The following is a 16,096-nucleotide window of genomic DNA, read 5'->3' as shown; positions in this document are numbered from 1 at the left end:
ACACTATAGTCTCAGTCTCACTACACTATAGTCTCACTACACTACAGTCTCACTACACTACACTACAGTCTCACTACACTACAGTCTCAGTCTCACTACACTACAGTCTCACTACACTATAGTCTCAGTCTCACTACACTACAGTCTCAGTCTCACTACACTACAGTCTCACTACACTACAGTCTCAGTCTCACTAGTCTCAGTCTCACTACACTACAGTCTCAGTCTCACTACACTACAGTCTCAGTCTCATTCAGTGCCCTATGACGCACTTCACTCAGTCTCTGACTCCTTCATTTACCCAAAGACACACACTCACTCTCTCCATTTATCCATGTCAGGCCTGACCTGACTCAGCATTTAAAACACGTCTCCAGAACTCTAACAGACAGATAGTTACTTTAGGTGCGTGGAAACAATGACAACAACTAGTTTAGGTGACAGGTATCTCTTCCTGTACACATCTGCAGTATCACACATAAAAACACCAACCTTCAGTCAAGACACAATACAGAACACACACATAAGCACAATGCTTAGCCCACTTATGAAAATCAACCGGCGTTCGTGCCTTTTCTCCAGATAGCATTCTGGGTTTCAAATCTTGCAGTTCTAGCATAGAGGCGCTGGTACCGCTTTCCTGATAAACATGTCAACAGTGGGCACATGTTAACGTTATTAAAAGTGACAACAATCGGGACCTCTGTAACATTATTATTAATAAATAATATGCACATTATTATGGGAACATTATTTATTAATGGGCATATGTGCATGTGAGAGAGCGTGAGAGAGCGCGCGAGAGAGAGAGAGAGCGAGAGCGAGACAGAGAGAGAGAGACAGAGAGAGAGAGAGAGAGAGAGAGAGAGAGAGAGAGACAGAGAGAGAGAGAGAGAGAGAGACAGAGAGAGCGTGAGAGAGAGGGACATTCAAAGAGGAGCCAGGTGGCAGTGTGCATGTCTTCCCTGCACTTTGGGAAATGAAGTTCAGCAGTGAATGAATAGCAGGAGGCAGGTGCAGCCCCTGCAGTGTGTGTGTCTGCTTCAGTCCTGCACTCCACCCACATTACTGAGGATTAACAGAGCAGACAGTAGCCGCCATCTCAGCCATGACATTACCCTGACCCTCTCTCTAAGCAGCCGTGTGTGTGTGTGCGCGCGTGTGTGTGTGTGTGTGCGCGTGTGTGGGGGGGGGGGGGAGAGTTCTCCCCCGACACCCACAGGAGAGGAGGCTTACTGTTCGAATCGGAGGTTGCGCAGGTCATCGTTATTAATGCGGACGATGCAGTCGTTCTCCTGGAAGAGAGCCTCGCGCTCCGACTTGCCTCCCCGCTCTAGACGCTTCACGAGCAGGCCCAGCGTCCTGGAAGAGTCAGGGCACACATCAGCCTCGCCTGCCTCACCCCCCCGCGGGAACCTCGACCAGATACAGGGAAGCGCACAGCTACAGAGGGCCCATGGCCCGGACAGGCGGCACACTGAACATGTGCCCTTTCACAAAATGCGAAAGGAAGAGATGAAAAGCAAACTAGTTCCTAAGGCGGAACCATGCGTTTTATTAGCATGGAGGCAAACGTAACATGTAGGTGGTATTCCACTGTGACCAAGACTTAAGCTGACTTGGCCAGAGCCACAAATATTACTAAGCAACGGAGAGGCTCAGCCCGAAGTCTTTACGCATCAAAACAGACTTCGGAAACTTGAGCTGAGGTTTGACATATAGAACTTTTTGGGGCCATTCTCAGAACTGCTGCGGTGCCACGCTGGCAGGCGCGCGTTGGGAAGGGCACCGTCACGCGTAATCCACAAACCCCCGAGATTCAATCATCTCCAGACGGCGGAATCGCGCCGTCACATTTGACAGGCTTAAAACGCGCGCGCGCGCGAGGAGCGGGCGTGCAGAAGAGAGGACAGAAACACGCCTGTCACATCAGCGTTCACTCGCTGCGCTCAACCCGTCTCTTCAAACAGAGCAAATAAATAAATCACACACTCTTCTGAGGGCGCGCGCGCATGCGTGCGTGGATGCGCGCGCGAGTACAAGTAAAAGCTCTGATGACCTTACAGAGAGCAAAACTCAGCTCGAGCTTCAAAGTGGCTGGTAAGACATGGATACCATATATAACGCTTACTGCTCAGAGAAAGGCAGACAAAGACAGACAGACAGAAGCAGAGAGAGAGAGAGAGAGAGAGAGAGAGAGAGAGAGAGAGAAAGAAAGAGAGAGACCATTACTTGGGAAAAGACTCAACTCATCACCTTTTCCCTCCCCAAACTGTGCCATTATTAGCAGAGTGATGCGTGCTAAATTCGCCTGCTCTCCCGTTAGGACTCAACCCCGACAGGTGACCGGATGGCCGATTATGGCCGCACATTTAAAACAAGTGCGGAGGCACATTTAGTCTGCTGGGCTTGGAGACCCCTGCGTGCCGGTAAACAGGAACGCCGCCTGGAGAATTCAGCCCAGGACTTCAAAGGGAGGAGCTCGGATCGGCCTGAAAGGCACGAGAGCGGGTGTGAGGCTGGGGGCCTCCTCATGTCACATGACCCGCCCCCCCTTCACCCCACTGCATGGGGTAAAAATGTTCCCCTGCTGTAGTGGATGCTTGCTTCCGTCGGCCAGGAACCACGGGGCACTTTGTCTTCATAACCTAGGCTCCGTCCGATCCGGAGCGGGAGGTCATTCCCCCCGGACTGGTCAAGCAGCACTGGTCCTGCTCATTAATATTGACTGTGACTGAGCAGGCCTGAGATCGACTCTGATGGGCTCCTCCACTCCCGCCCCAATCTGCCGCCCGGTTGGTTTATTCCGGATCCGTTCCGGCACCGACGATGAAGCTCGTGGGCGGGACGATGCGCTGGTGTGGGGGTGGGGGGGCGTGGTTGGGCCCCGGGCGCCGGGAGACGCATCGAGGGGACTGGCTGGAGTAGCAGGCACTTCATCATCTGCTGAGCTGCGGCACAGCCGCCTGCCGCTTGAGGGATGGCCCAGAATGCTTAGCGGGAAGGAGACCACCTGTTCTCTTCCACTGACTTTAATTGAATAATAATGCAATCAAGATCCATTTATGCACCAGAATTACACCGTCGGCTTGTTTACAGTTCATACTGGTCACGGGATGAGATCTCATTATTGGAATATAATGTGTCCACAAGTCTTTGAGAGTGTGCGTGTGCGTGTCTGTGTGCGCGAGACCACGTACGCGTGCGCCTGTTTTCACCAGCGGACGCTCCGTTCGAATTCCGAAATTGCGAAGACAGCAGCCATTTTCGGAGCTCGCTCTCAGCCCGCATCCCGCTTCGCCCCCGCTACCCTCTATCCGAGCGCTAATGAGCAGCCGCCGCCTGCAGCCGGTGCCAATCACGCTGGCACAGGCACTGATGAAGCCATTAGGCTGCACGAGGGCCGTGCAGCGCGCCCGTGATTGTTGCTTCACACGGCCATCGCGGCGCGTTTCGGGAGCGGGAGACGCATCCGAAGGTACGGCTGGCGAGGCACGGCTAACGTAAAAGCAAGGACAGATGGCTCTGGCCTTTCGAACGGAACGGCGGACTGAGCGGAGCGTTTGAGAGCGGCTTACCTTGGATTAATGCGCATCTGATTGCGTTAATATACCCACAGAAGAAGGCCGCTGATGGACGTGACCCATGTTATTAAAATGAAATCAAAATATTACTTTTGAAATATTACTTATGAAATGGTTTCGTGTGCCATCACCACAGCCTGTCAGCTTCAGTCTGCATCAGAAAAGGTCAATAAATATTTATGACTCCTAGAACATGTTGGGATAATCCTTTTATGACCCTTATCCGGTACACCTGATGATGAGGCACAACCCCTCGATTCATTACAGAATTTCCTTCGTTCGCCCGACCTTGGGCCAAGCAAGCTTCTCTAGTGGCCGGCCCACTGTCGGCGTCGGGGATGAGCTTTTAATCTGATTGGACGCAGCGCTGTAGCACAACTGGAAGGCCCATCCCACCCCCTAACCACCCTCCACCCGCTGCATGCCTCCTGCGTCCCCGGTCCATCGTAGCTGCCCCGCTAGCACTGCCATTCACGCCTCGGTCCTGGAGGAGGGCAGGCGTGTGATAAGACACGTCACGGAGAGAGAACCCAAGGAACAAAAGGCCATCGACTTTGAGAAGCCGGAGAAGGAGAGAGAGAGAGAGGGGGGAGGGAGGCGAGCTCAAGCACAGACCGGAGGGGAGAGGCTGACGCGCTGGCCCTCCTGCGCTGGAAGGAGGAGACACGCCGAGAGACAGGCGAGACGGAGTGTGGCGGGGGGGAGAGGCGCCCCGGCTGACCGGGCCAAGCGCGAGCGTGGCGGGGGGTGGCGAGCGGCGGGTTACCTTCGGTCTCTGGAGCTGAACGGCACCACGTGGATCCCGAGCGGCCCGCCGACGTTGGCCACCTCCACGGGCTTCAGAATGTCCCTGTGGGGGAGGCGAGGGGCGTGAATAACAAACGCAGCCCCAAAGGCTGAACGCTAGGACCTAGCTGCCCGTTTAACTGGGTGGGAAGCTGAAGGCCACCAGGAGGGATCGTCTTCTGCAGGGGGAGGCCGGGGGAGGCGGTTGGGGGGGGGGGCATCTATAAGCCGCACAGCCATTAAGACACGTGGGTCGATGCAGGAGCCAAATACACACCTCAATTAAGTGATTAGATCAGACGGAGGCCGGGGGGGGGGAGTTGGGGGGGGGGGGGGTTTGGGGGGCGCGTGGGGGGAGAAAACGGCATACGGGTAGGCCGACGGCGAGGAGCTAATGCAAGGAAGAGGTGCTGTGCTCTTCACTCCGATCTGACCACACGGGAAGCCACTTTTACCCGCACCTCTTCTCAACTTGTTTGCGGTGGTTTTGGAATTCATCAAGACAAATGTCATGTGGTCCGCAGCCTGGAGGGCAGTGAAAGTTACGGCGCTGAGGCGAAGGTGTACGGGAAAGTCAGGAGCAGTCAGGACTAGGCGGGAGCAGTCAGGAACAGTCAGGACTAGGCGGGAGCAGTCAGGAACAGTCAGGACTAGGCGGGAGCAGTCAGGAACAGTCAGGACTAGGCGGGAGCAGTCAGGAACAGTCAGGCCCTCTGTGCTGGGCTGGGATTGGATCTTACTCTAGGGAGACAGATTCCCCACTGGAGTCGGCCCGGCCCACTGGCTCGATCCGTCCGTTCCGGCCTTCCTCTCTCCTCCTCACATCACCGCCTTCATCCTGTAGAAAACAGCATAAAACACAGAGAGGATGACTGGACCAGAGCCCAATCACTAGCCTGCTCCCTCTTTCTCCATCTCTCTCTCTCTCTAATGTAATTCGGTAAGAGAGGAGAGGAATGGCCGCGGTTTTTTTTTAAATCAGGGCGAGTATTCGGCTTGTCCCAATGCAGCAGCGATATAGCAGCGGCGTGTCTGTGAAAAGATGCCCGTGATCGATTCCTCATACTCGATCAATAAGCCTGGGGTCATCAGGGCCTCAGCCTGCGGCTAATCAGATAAGGCGAGGGTGACTCACCCAAGAACATTCCTACCTTCTCCTCCATCACACCCCCCCCATCCCCAAAGCCGACGTCTTTCACAGGCCTACGCCTTCAGCAGGCCAGGCGGGGCCGTAACGCAGACCGGATCCAGTTCCTACTGCCATCAAATGACTTGTCAAGTGCGGTCCTTTAACGGAGAAATATCCGCGTCACAGAGGTGAATACTGCCCCTCAGGCCCTTTACTGAGGATCGTTCCCAAGGCCAAGTGAGTTTCAAGACGCAGGGCGGCCACGCGCGCCGGTTTGTTAGCCGTGGATATTAATATTCCACAAACCTCACCCTTAACCTTCGCCTCTCGCTGAAATGTCAAGCACGGCTAAATAAGCGTTCCGCCATCTTTATATGGAAATGCATTCAGCCTTTTCAGACAATTACCCTCTGCCAATTGCATACTACTGCCTGGAGAGGCTGTCTGGCTCTCGCTGTCTTAGTCTGGGTCCCCTTCTTTCTCGCTCCATAGTTCTTTTGTTGGAGAGGTTTCAAAAAAAAAAAAAAAAAAAAAAAAAAAAAAAAAGGCGGGTCATGAAAATTTCATCAGACAAACTGAGGAAAGGCCAGGGGCATCCAGACACGCTGCCCCCACACACACCCCTGCTGGAGCTGCTTTAATTACACGTCACCCAAACATTCATTTATATGAAAAAAAAAAAAAGATTTGTTCTGACGACAAGCTCTCATGCAAACCCATTTCCTAATTTTAAGTCAGACATCAAACATGGGACCGATCGCTCACCTCACTTGGAAATTACGCGTGAACATGTATGGGCGTAAAGCTGCCCCAACACAAATGAACCATAGTGCGTTCTATACTCTGTAGAGGAAGACTGCCGCGAGGCGGTAAATATATACAAACAGACACAATGAGGAGAAGCAAAGGTCATGCGCGGTTGGGGGCGGTGGGGGTGTTTTGGGGGGAAAACCCCCACGCGGAGGCGGGATCGGCCCCAATTGCGGCGCGCGCTGCAGCGTTGATGCTGGTAGCAGCTTAGACGTCGCAGAGGAGCCGATCTACCTTCCATTCATCACAGCTGACAGTGACGAGTCATTAACTCCAATAACGGAGGCTGCTTAAGGCATCGGAGGGGGGGGGGGGGCAGATAGTGAGAGAGAAAAGGAAGATATTCAGCCTCATTGTATGTGAAGTAAAAAGATTATGTGACATGAATGAACCCTTAGTGAAGTGTCTCTATTTGGCTGTAAAATGGTCAGTGTCAGTGCTTGGGAAGACGGGATTAAAGGACGCTGGGAGGTGAGTGGCTGGCGCATCAAAGGGCCCTTGTGATGGGGCTTCCATCGGGGCTTTTGAAGCTTAGCCCTTGTGGTCAGAAAGGGGCACGTATGGTTCCTGTCACAAAGTCCCTCACACTGAAAGAACTGGCTCTTTCCCTCTGACGCCAAAGCCACTAAGTCAGCTGGAAGAGGGGAGTGTGTGTGTGTGCGCGCGCTGTGTGTGTGTGAGTGAGTGAGAGAGAGAGAGAGTTACAGACATGGTGGCTGGCAGCCATTCTATTGTCCGGATTTGTCCACCTGCCAAAGCGAAGGCACTTAGCCAAAGAGCCACGCTAGCTTTGGTGAAAGGCCCGTTCATCATTTCCCATGAGCCCTGCTGGGTCCAGCGTGTCCCCACACCATGAGAGGAGAGGTCATTTCCAGCAGGATCCCAAAGGGGACAGCTTCACTCCACACTCACTGAGTCCTTCACTGCCAGCGCAAGGGTGTCAGTGGGGCACATTTGCTGACACATTCTGTGTGTGTGTGTGTGTGTGTGTGTGTGTCAGATTTGGGCTAGGTCCAGGAGCCACTTAGCCCTACAGCGTCACAAAGTCAGACGTTATGAGGCTGGTGACTAGACAGGCAGTACGTGTGATTACTGAACCACGCGGGAACGCGGCCATGGTGCCATGGTCCGTCGCTATGGCCATGGTGGGAGAGGATGCAGATGGATTGACATCCGCAAACAGGGAGAACATAAGAGCCCCCCCCCCAATCCTACCTTGGCTTTGTGAGGACTGCAGCTCTCCCTGAACTCCAGAACACCCAGAGAACAGAGCCCCGCAGCAACAGCAAGAGAGGTAGGCACTAAAGCTGAGTGTCAGGCGGCGGGGCGCAATGGGATTGCAGGATTGGTGGAAGGGCGGGGTCATGTACTGTACAAGAGGTCACCATTTACTCTCAGAACAGCAGCGCTGAACAAACAACAGAATACGTGAACGCCACACGTGGCCTTCCAGAACGTCTGCTCTTTATCTGCAAGGATCTAACTGCAGTCAGCACTCGGAGAGTATCTTAAGATCATTAGGCAAACACAGACCTCTGGAATTGTCCCAACTGGCTCTAGAACCTGTTTGCACATCGATGTAAATTTAGCCTATGGGCCATGGAATAACAGGAGGAAGGGGGCGATTTTGGCATGGACCAAGTGAAACAATGACTGCTGGGATATTTACAATGAGCCTAATCATGGCTGGCACTAAAAGTATGACGTGGGAATTACCTTAGATGGCACCCACCCACAAAGGCAGCGCAGAAATAGCCAAATGAAACAATTCACTTCTCCGCGTAAAGCACTGGGAGCAAAGGTGCGCAAGTAAAAGGCAGACAAAATATTTAGGCTTGTAATATTTGGGAGGAAAAAAAACAACTTTTTTCGGATAGAGTTGAATAGTTTTGCAATGCCAAGTTTTTGGGACAGGAACATTTGAATTTTGAATGCGTCAGTCGTAGATCATAACGCAAAATCATCCATGTAAAATGTACGCACATTACTGCACGCAAAGCAAATGTTATTCACATGATGATTTTGAACCGAACCTGGTGATGATCCTTTATGGGTGTGTTCATACTTGTAGTCCAGGTCACTTGGGCCAGACCAAACAAAAAAATTATATATTGTAAAATATTTTAGTCTTAGTCTGCATAGTGTTGACGTATAACGCGCGCATGATGCATGCCATCTGCCTCTCTCGCATGCTGCATCTTAACGTATATCTAACCTCTTTATTCTTACTATCGACAAAACGGAAATCACAAATCCCCCAGAGTTAGAAAACGTTTGAACCATATCTCGACGCTGTCTTACTGCAGACATTCATAAAAACATTGAGAAACATGGAAGCAGGGGCTTCAGCGTGCGCGTGTACCGCATGGGGTTAGCACACTTATCGGGCCTGTGTGTACCTGGTGTTATTTTTACCATCTGGAAACACAGCAAGAGGCAGGAAAATGGATAAAGGACTCCTGCGCGGCACATACCAAAGACGGCACGCTGCAAAGAGAAGAGGACGTATATTTCCAATGTCTGCACTGAACTGTGATGGAAAACGTTTTTCTGTTTGCAGTGCACTCCGTTCTGCCGTGGTGCTTTTAGTGTCACATCCTGTGACATCAGGTCCTGCGTCGGGTACGTTTAGATGCCTTTGGTTCATGTTGTGTTCATGCTTCAAATGTGTTGCACCAGAATTCGTTTGAAGCCTGTTTGTCACACACCAGTTTGAAAGTAAGTGTTCACACTTACTCTAACGAACCACATTAAGAGCAATTGCACCAGGGTTCATTTTAATCAAACCAAAGCCGCCTATGTCAGCTTTATACTTTCACAGAAATGTCAAGTACTGGTGGTAGATATGGGTCCTTCAAAACGGGCCCATGGGTTATAGCCAGGACTACTGCTTGGTTATATCTGTCCCCTGGTGCTGCACGTCTCCCTGCTGCTTGGTTATACCTGTCCCCTGGTGCTGCACGTCTCCCTGCTGCTTGGTTATATCTGCCCCCTGGTGCTGCACGTCTCCCTGCTGCTTGGTTATATCTGCCCCCTGGTGCTGCACGTCTCCCTGCTGCTTGGTTATATCTGTCCCCTGGTACTGCACGTCTCCCTGCTGCTTGGTTATATCTGCCCCCTGTTGCTGCATATCTGCAGACCCACTGACTTGTTATATATGCGCCGTAACGTTGTGTAACCTAGTTAGTGGCTGGAACACAGCCTTGCCAGATGGGTTCGCCTAAAAACCACTTTCAGAAAAGACGGAGGGGATTGTGTCAAAGAGCCAGGGCTTCTGGTCACAATCAAACCGCTCACCTCCCTGACCTCCGTAAAGTGCAACAAATACAATCATGAGTGCACGCACGCAGGCCCACCCATAGCCCTCCACCCCCACCCCACCAAAAACAGATGAGACACCATGGCCAATGCAAACGGTTGGCATGGAAAACGTATGAAATATGGTTTGCTTATGATTTTCTGTTTACCAATATTAATATTTGAGAGCAAAACAAAACCCTCATGACTCATGGCTATTTAAGGCTAGTTAGGGTCTCTGGCTCAACCATCTCCAAAGTTCAGAAGAGTAGCACTGCTCTTGGCTCTGTGCCGGGAGGTCGTTATGGCGCAGGAACGCTGGGTCGGCGTCAGAGTGCGCGTGGCAGACATTTTGGCTCAGCCATAGGAGAACGTTTAGAACTTGCTCAACAGCTTCCCGAAACGTCCGGCTGAAGTTCAAAAAGCTCCACGCTGCAGGCCGTGTCAAGCCCCAATGGAGACAGGGTCCTCTGTTCTCAACAAAGAGCTATTATAATGTAGCTGTCCCACCAAGCAAAACTCCATTATCCCAATTAAAGCCTTACGGGGGAAGGCTGATTCAATTGGACATGACTGGTAGCCTCATCTTAACCCTTTCCTCCCCCACGCGCCCATTTTAAGTCCTCCGTTTTGATGGCCCTATTACAGCAGTCAATGCATCACACTGGTCAGCATTTCTTAGACACTTATTAGCATTTATTTTGGACAAACAGATGTTAAAAGGGCCTGAACTCAGACTAAAGACATTAGTGGACACTGAGATGACCTGACTAATCCAATCTAGATGCATGGATACCGTTTGACTGCGGTTTGGTTTGCCCTGTATGGGGAAAGGCAAGAAGTTAGGGACACTTTTTAAACTGGGTGAAGCATGCATCATTTCCATTGTGGCAAGACATTAAGGGGCCAAGCTCATCCTGGCAAAGGCGGCCAATCACTCTCCATCACAGCTCTGTGGCATCGGCTATTGACCGATTGTCTTGTCGGTTTATCCTTTATCGTATGACCGCCTGTCTGACATCACAGAAGAGGGCGGGGTGATGAGGACCGGGTGTTAGATCGGTGCATGAAGTGCTGCAAAGTATACTGAGAAAACCTTAATGTTCTAATTTAATTTGACAGGAGCCATAAAAGCGAGTGCTTGGGGTGCGTCAAGGTTCCCTTTTTTCCCAGCGAAGATGCCCTTTGACACAGATGAAGCAGCCTCGCCTCATTGGCTCCATTGCTGTGATCATAAGGCTGGATCAACGGCTACGTCTCTCGGGTTACTTATTACGGATCAGCTGCCTGGAAGTGAGAACTGAGCGTAGCTGCTTGGCCGCAGATGAAAGCAGCACGATCCTGTCCTGGCACGCTCCGTGTATGCGTGTGCGTCCGTGTGGAGGGGGGGTGTAGTCTTCAAAAACGCACAGGCTCCTCCTCGTATCTGGTCACGGCCTTCTTCTCACCCGCGTAGCGAGCACGTTAAAACTGCACCGTAGACGAGGGCGGGTCTAGAGAAAGTGGGTTTCTGTTTTTGGTTTCCACCGAACAAGGTGGATGAAACGCACACCATGCTGAAATCTAAAAAAGGCAGGGCTACAGTGGGAAACTTCTCTGCAAGAGCCTTCCAAAAGTTCCGATTCCTGGAAGGCCACACGCACGCAGTCTCCCTTTGGCATCTTCTGAATGCATTCCAGTCCAGTCCCATTCGCTCTGCTTTAATCGGCCGAGACACAGCACCCCTTAAATCTGTCTGCGTTTCTCTTTTTAAGACACTGCTAATGGGGTATAAGAGTTAGCCCGTGACGTGAATGACTGTAAGCAAATTAAAGCCAAACAGGTTTTTAATGCTATTAGCAAAATGAAATCAGATATGTGAGCCGGTCACATTCGTCCAGATGGAGCGCTTGGACAGGGGAGCGAGGGGCGTGGAGCGCCATTGCTAAGAAGGGGCTGCGGCCTTGCCTGGCCCCGCCCACTCCCCCTCGGTCTCGGTCAATGAAACGCATCTGCGGCGAATACATCATCCGTCAGGCCGAGATCTCATACGAGCGCAAGCTTATCTATCAATGCCAGAGCACGCTTCGGTGGGGTTGCTGTATCGTTAAATTGCACTTTAATTAAATTAGGCCAGCTAATTATGAGGGTTTAAATCAATCACTTAGTCAATAACAAAAACCTAAAGCCTGCCGTGCCTAAAACTCCCAGGCTCTCATCAATAACCACAGACAGGAACGCTCTCTCATACTACACAGGGCTTTGAGAGGGTATGAATTATTGAAAATCAAGTTACCACAATTTGCTTTTGTTCAAGGCCACTCTGACAAGATCCCCCGACAGCGAGGGGGAGGTGTAGAGGGCCACAACTTCACTTGTTCACATGCCGGGAGTTCTTTGGCCGTTTGGTTTGGCTCGTTTGATCAGTTATAAAACACATTGTTCTACGTGAAAAGAGCACCATAAATCACATACACACACACCAAAAAAAAAAAATAAATTCCACACACAGTAAGGTCACAGCGATTATTTCAAATGTGGTCCACAACGGCACACAGGACAAAGTTCCAGCATTTCCGCTCTAAACATAACTACACCTAATCATGTGGGAGGCTAATGAGGGAGGGGTGGGGTTGCTTAGTTAGCTTTTGCCCGTTTGGCACTACCCATAACCGCACCGCCTGTACGCTTCAGCGATCACTTTCTAGCTCTTCAGATCCTCCATCAGGTGATAAATGTGAACACCAAGTACGATACAACTTCAAAACCACCCCCCCACCCAATCTCTACACATTGAGAAAAATGAAAAGAAAACATAGCTGGAACATATCTTCAGCTGAGCATTAAATGAGCTTATGGCTGCTTTTGGGCAATTAATCATCATTTAGAGGTGATTAAAGAGGAGGATAATCTCTCTGTCCTTCTGAATGGAGTGATTAATCTACCTTTAAGCTATGAAGGTCACTGAGCTTGTGTGCGATTACACTTGGACACAAAGCCACAAAACCAGACAGGCACAAACAGAAGGAAAGAAACTCAAGGGGGTAAACTTCCGGCTCCGACATTAAACACCGGAATGCTGTCGGATTTAGCCGCATACATTTATTTAGGGTGGTCTTTTTTTTTTTGTTTGTTTTCCCTTTACTACTGGAACAAGGAATGGCCTTTATGTTTAGCGTGAGCAGCTGCTGCAGGCATGTCACGAGGTTCGGTTCTCCCCTGTGCCCCATCACGAGACCTGCACAAGAACTTCCTCCACTCCTTCCCGCCAAAGACCAGGCGCTTCTGACAGAAGTCACTTTGTATCGCAACTAGGAACCATTTAGCGGGACGCAAACTCTGGTTAGCGAGCGGGGGGCCCGCTCGCAGCGTATCTCTCGGCTCTGGATCCGCGACTCTCCACCGCTGCCGGCTGGCTGATCTGGAGCCCAGCGCTGTGAGGTCAGGAGAGGCGTGCATTTAGGCAGACACGTGAGGGTCGTAATAGAATTAGTGCCAAAAGAGCCTTACCTCCATTCTTATTTACGCAGACATGTAGAGTAGTGGGGTGGGTGTGTGTGTGTGTGTGTGTGTGTGTGTGTGTGTGAGTGTGAGTGCTGGACCTGAAAAATTCCTACAGGATGCTGAAACCAATTTTCAAATTACTCTTACGAAATCTAAGTAATCACTGCACAGAATGTTTCAATTTCCTCTAACAAGTATACTTAAGTTTAAAATCCACATCAAAGACTCTGTGAGTGGCTTCATATGGCTAAACTCCTAAAACATCTTCTAAACATATTAGTGTGCCATCCTGTGCTGTTCCAGCTTCTTTCGGTATGCGGATAAGCCACAAAGCACGCTGCCCCAACCGTGAACTCCCACAGACAAAACACGCCTGGCGAGAGCCGCCTGTCCCGCCACCAGCTGCGTAACCCGGGACAGAACCCTTCCCATGCTGCACTGCGGCCAGGGCTTGGGCGGCCTGCGGCGCCCCGCGGGACCGGCGTCAATCACGCGTGTCGGCGGCTACACAGGCCATTCCTTTATTCTGTCTTCTGGAGGACGGCCAGGGCAGACCCGCTTTTATTCCGCCGCGGAGCCGCTGTTCACGCTTGAGATTTACGCCGGCAAAGACGAGGACAACGGCAGGAAGGCGGAGAGTGGAACGGCCTCTCGCTACAGGCGCTTTGGCCCCGGGGAACAAACATGGATAACTCCCCTTCCGGCCCACTGCGGGACCTGGGCTATCCGCTTCAGCGTTAGGCTAACCACACAGCACGGCCAGAGCGCTTCGGGGGATCCGTCCGCGTGGGGGGAGCAGGCGAAGGTTTTGAAGGCTGCTAGAGCTCATATAACACAGGCTACATGCAAGCCCAGCGCCTCACGTGTTCCGAAGTTGAGCAAAGGTACGTGGGTCACAGGGCCCTGTTCGTTTTACTCTAAGAGCCCTAGCCTGTACTTCCGGAGCTACTACACAGGTTTTGGACAATACACATGCATTTAGGTTACGCATTTGCTCGCGCATGTGAAGACTACACACAGACAGGGCTATGGGACCGCACACGCGGAGGGGCTATCGGGATTGCGTGCGGACAGGGTTGCCAGACTGCAACGTCAAAGGACACACATCCGCCCGCCACGTCGCACCGCCACCTGCAGTCAGGGGTTTGTATGGGTTTCCAGTTCCCACGGAAACGTCTCTTTATCCGGTCCTTCCCCTTCACTCCAGCCATTCCCTGCGTGCGAGAGTGAGGCCGCCCATCCCCAGTGCTCCCAGTCCGGTAGCTTGGCTTTACCTCCCACTCATGTGAGCGTAATGACCCCGTGTCTACGCTGAATGGGCCTCGCTCAGTTGGAGAGGGAATGGCGCTCCCCTCCTGCTCCTCACATTCCTAGAGCAGAGCGTGAAAAGGAGCACACAGTAACGGTCCCAGGGAAGGCAGAGCAAGAATATCCCATAAGGCCAGCGGAGGCAGCCACCGAACCGGGCCTCGGCTGAGACGGAGACGCCTGCACAAGCGGATGACAGACAACGAAGACCAAGGTGGAAGGAACATCAAATAAATGTTAAGTGAAAATGAATTATTCAGTTATTTTTTTTGGGAAGTGTACACTGTGAGTCTCTGGAGTCTGTGATCGTCCTCACTGGGAGGCTGTCAGGCAAATAAATGTGGCTTAAGCATTTAGCCTGATAGGTATGGGAGGATGAGGAGCTGTTATCATTCTGTCTGCTTGCGAGTCTGTACTCGCTGTATATTTGCAGGGATTTGTTTTTGGATGCTGTCTGTGTCCGGTGTTGCATATCCTTTCTCTGACCCATGGTTTCGGACTACTTAATTGCTTGCAGGTGTGCATCACTCAACCACAAAAAGAGGGGGAGAGAGAGAGACAGAGAGTGAGAGAGAGACAGATAGACAGAGAAAGAGAGAGAGAGAGAGAGAGAGAGTGAGAGAGAGACAGAGAGAGTGAGTGAGACAGCTCAACACAAAAGTGCTTTTGTGAAGGATCTCGTCTGTAACAAACCTGAGGCTGGGTAGAGCTCTTCATGCATGGCTAATTCTACCACTCTGTCTAGAAAGGAGCCTGGACTCTGTTCAGTCCATGTACAAAAGCAATTGAAAAAGTTCTGTACTCCCCCCACAAACACACACGCGCATGTGCACGCACACTCCCATATCTACACGCAGACCCAGTTCCCTACATCACAGCCAGCTGCTAGAATCTGATCTCCCGTAAATAACTGCAACTGGACTTTACAGCCATTGTTTCAGGCTTGGTGGTCTTCTTTTAGAGCCCACGTGCTGCTAGATTTCACTGCAGTAGGAGTCGCAATTCCCCAACGTCATCACAGTCCCCGCTAAGGTGCCCTGGCTCGCTATGATTCGTGGGTAATGAGCTGGCACCCATGCCCAGGTTCAATTATTCTCATTGAGGGAAGGATTTCTCACTCGGCAGAGTGTACTCGCCAATTCCAATCGGGACTTAACAGGAAAAGCAGAGGGGTTGGGAGTGGTCAGGCACCATTACTGACCGACGCTGACCGAGTGTCAGGGATAAAGCGGGAAAACAAAGGCTGAGGTGGGAAAAAAGAAAAAGCACTAACATGTGAATCCCAGGAAATAACATGACAGCACCATGTTAGTCACATTAACAGTTATGGGGGCAAACATTAAACTATAACGTTGTGTGTGAGAGAGAGAGGCAGTGGAAGCGTGAGCCTGTGAGTGTGGTGTCTGGGCTTTCGCTAACTGCTATTTGTAAACCGATATAAATAAGAAAAAGCCAGTGTAGGAAACTGGTTATGACTAAAATCGAGGATTGAAAAACATTTTTCCACCAAACAAAAATGCAGCCGTTGGAGCTGAGCATGATTAAATCTCTGACACATGGGTGTTTGGGAGGGTCTTTGAATTGGCCCTGTGCTGCCGGATGTCCAAACAAACCAGGGTCCAGAGCTTGTCCAGCAGCGCTCCAGAGCCACACCTTGGAGAGCTAAGAATCCAGAAACGGCTCCGATGTCCCCGTGGAC

General features: G+C 51.4%; 1 protein-coding gene across 12 annotated transcripts in view; it reads right to left on the bottom strand.

Annotated features, from left to right (window-relative positions):
• Positions 1-16,096, bottom strand: part of pard3aa (par-3 family cell polarity regulator alpha, a) — a 277,492-nt gene that overhangs the window by 139,796 nt on the left and 121,600 nt on the right. For 9 of the 12 annotated variants that reach the window (XR_014117080.1, XM_035531035.2, XM_081696953.1 and 6 more), the window contains 3 exons: positions 5,111-5,208; positions 4,351-4,434; positions 1,237-1,362 (listed from right to left, as the gene is read on the bottom strand). Coding sequence is in view for 11 of the 12 variants with exons in the window: in XM_035531035.2 (XP_035386928.1) it covers positions 1,237-1,362; positions 4,351-4,434; positions 5,111-5,208 (308 nt within the window). In the remaining variant the exon portion in view is untranslated. The remainder of the gene's footprint in view (positions 1-1,236; positions 1,363-4,350; positions 4,435-5,110; positions 5,209-16,096) is intronic. The other 3 variants (XM_081696951.1, XM_081696956.1, XM_081696957.1) reach the window with 1 other exon arrangement.

The sequence above is a fragment of the Electrophorus electricus genome, chromosome 14 (genome assembly GCF_041902795.1).
Source record: "Electrophorus electricus isolate QZ-2024a chromosome 14, ASM4190279v1, whole genome shotgun sequence".
Lineage (NCBI taxonomy): Eukaryota > Metazoa > Chordata > Actinopteri > Gymnotiformes > Gymnotidae > Electrophorus > Electrophorus electricus.
This window is presented reverse-complemented; position numbering and strand designations above follow the sequence as displayed.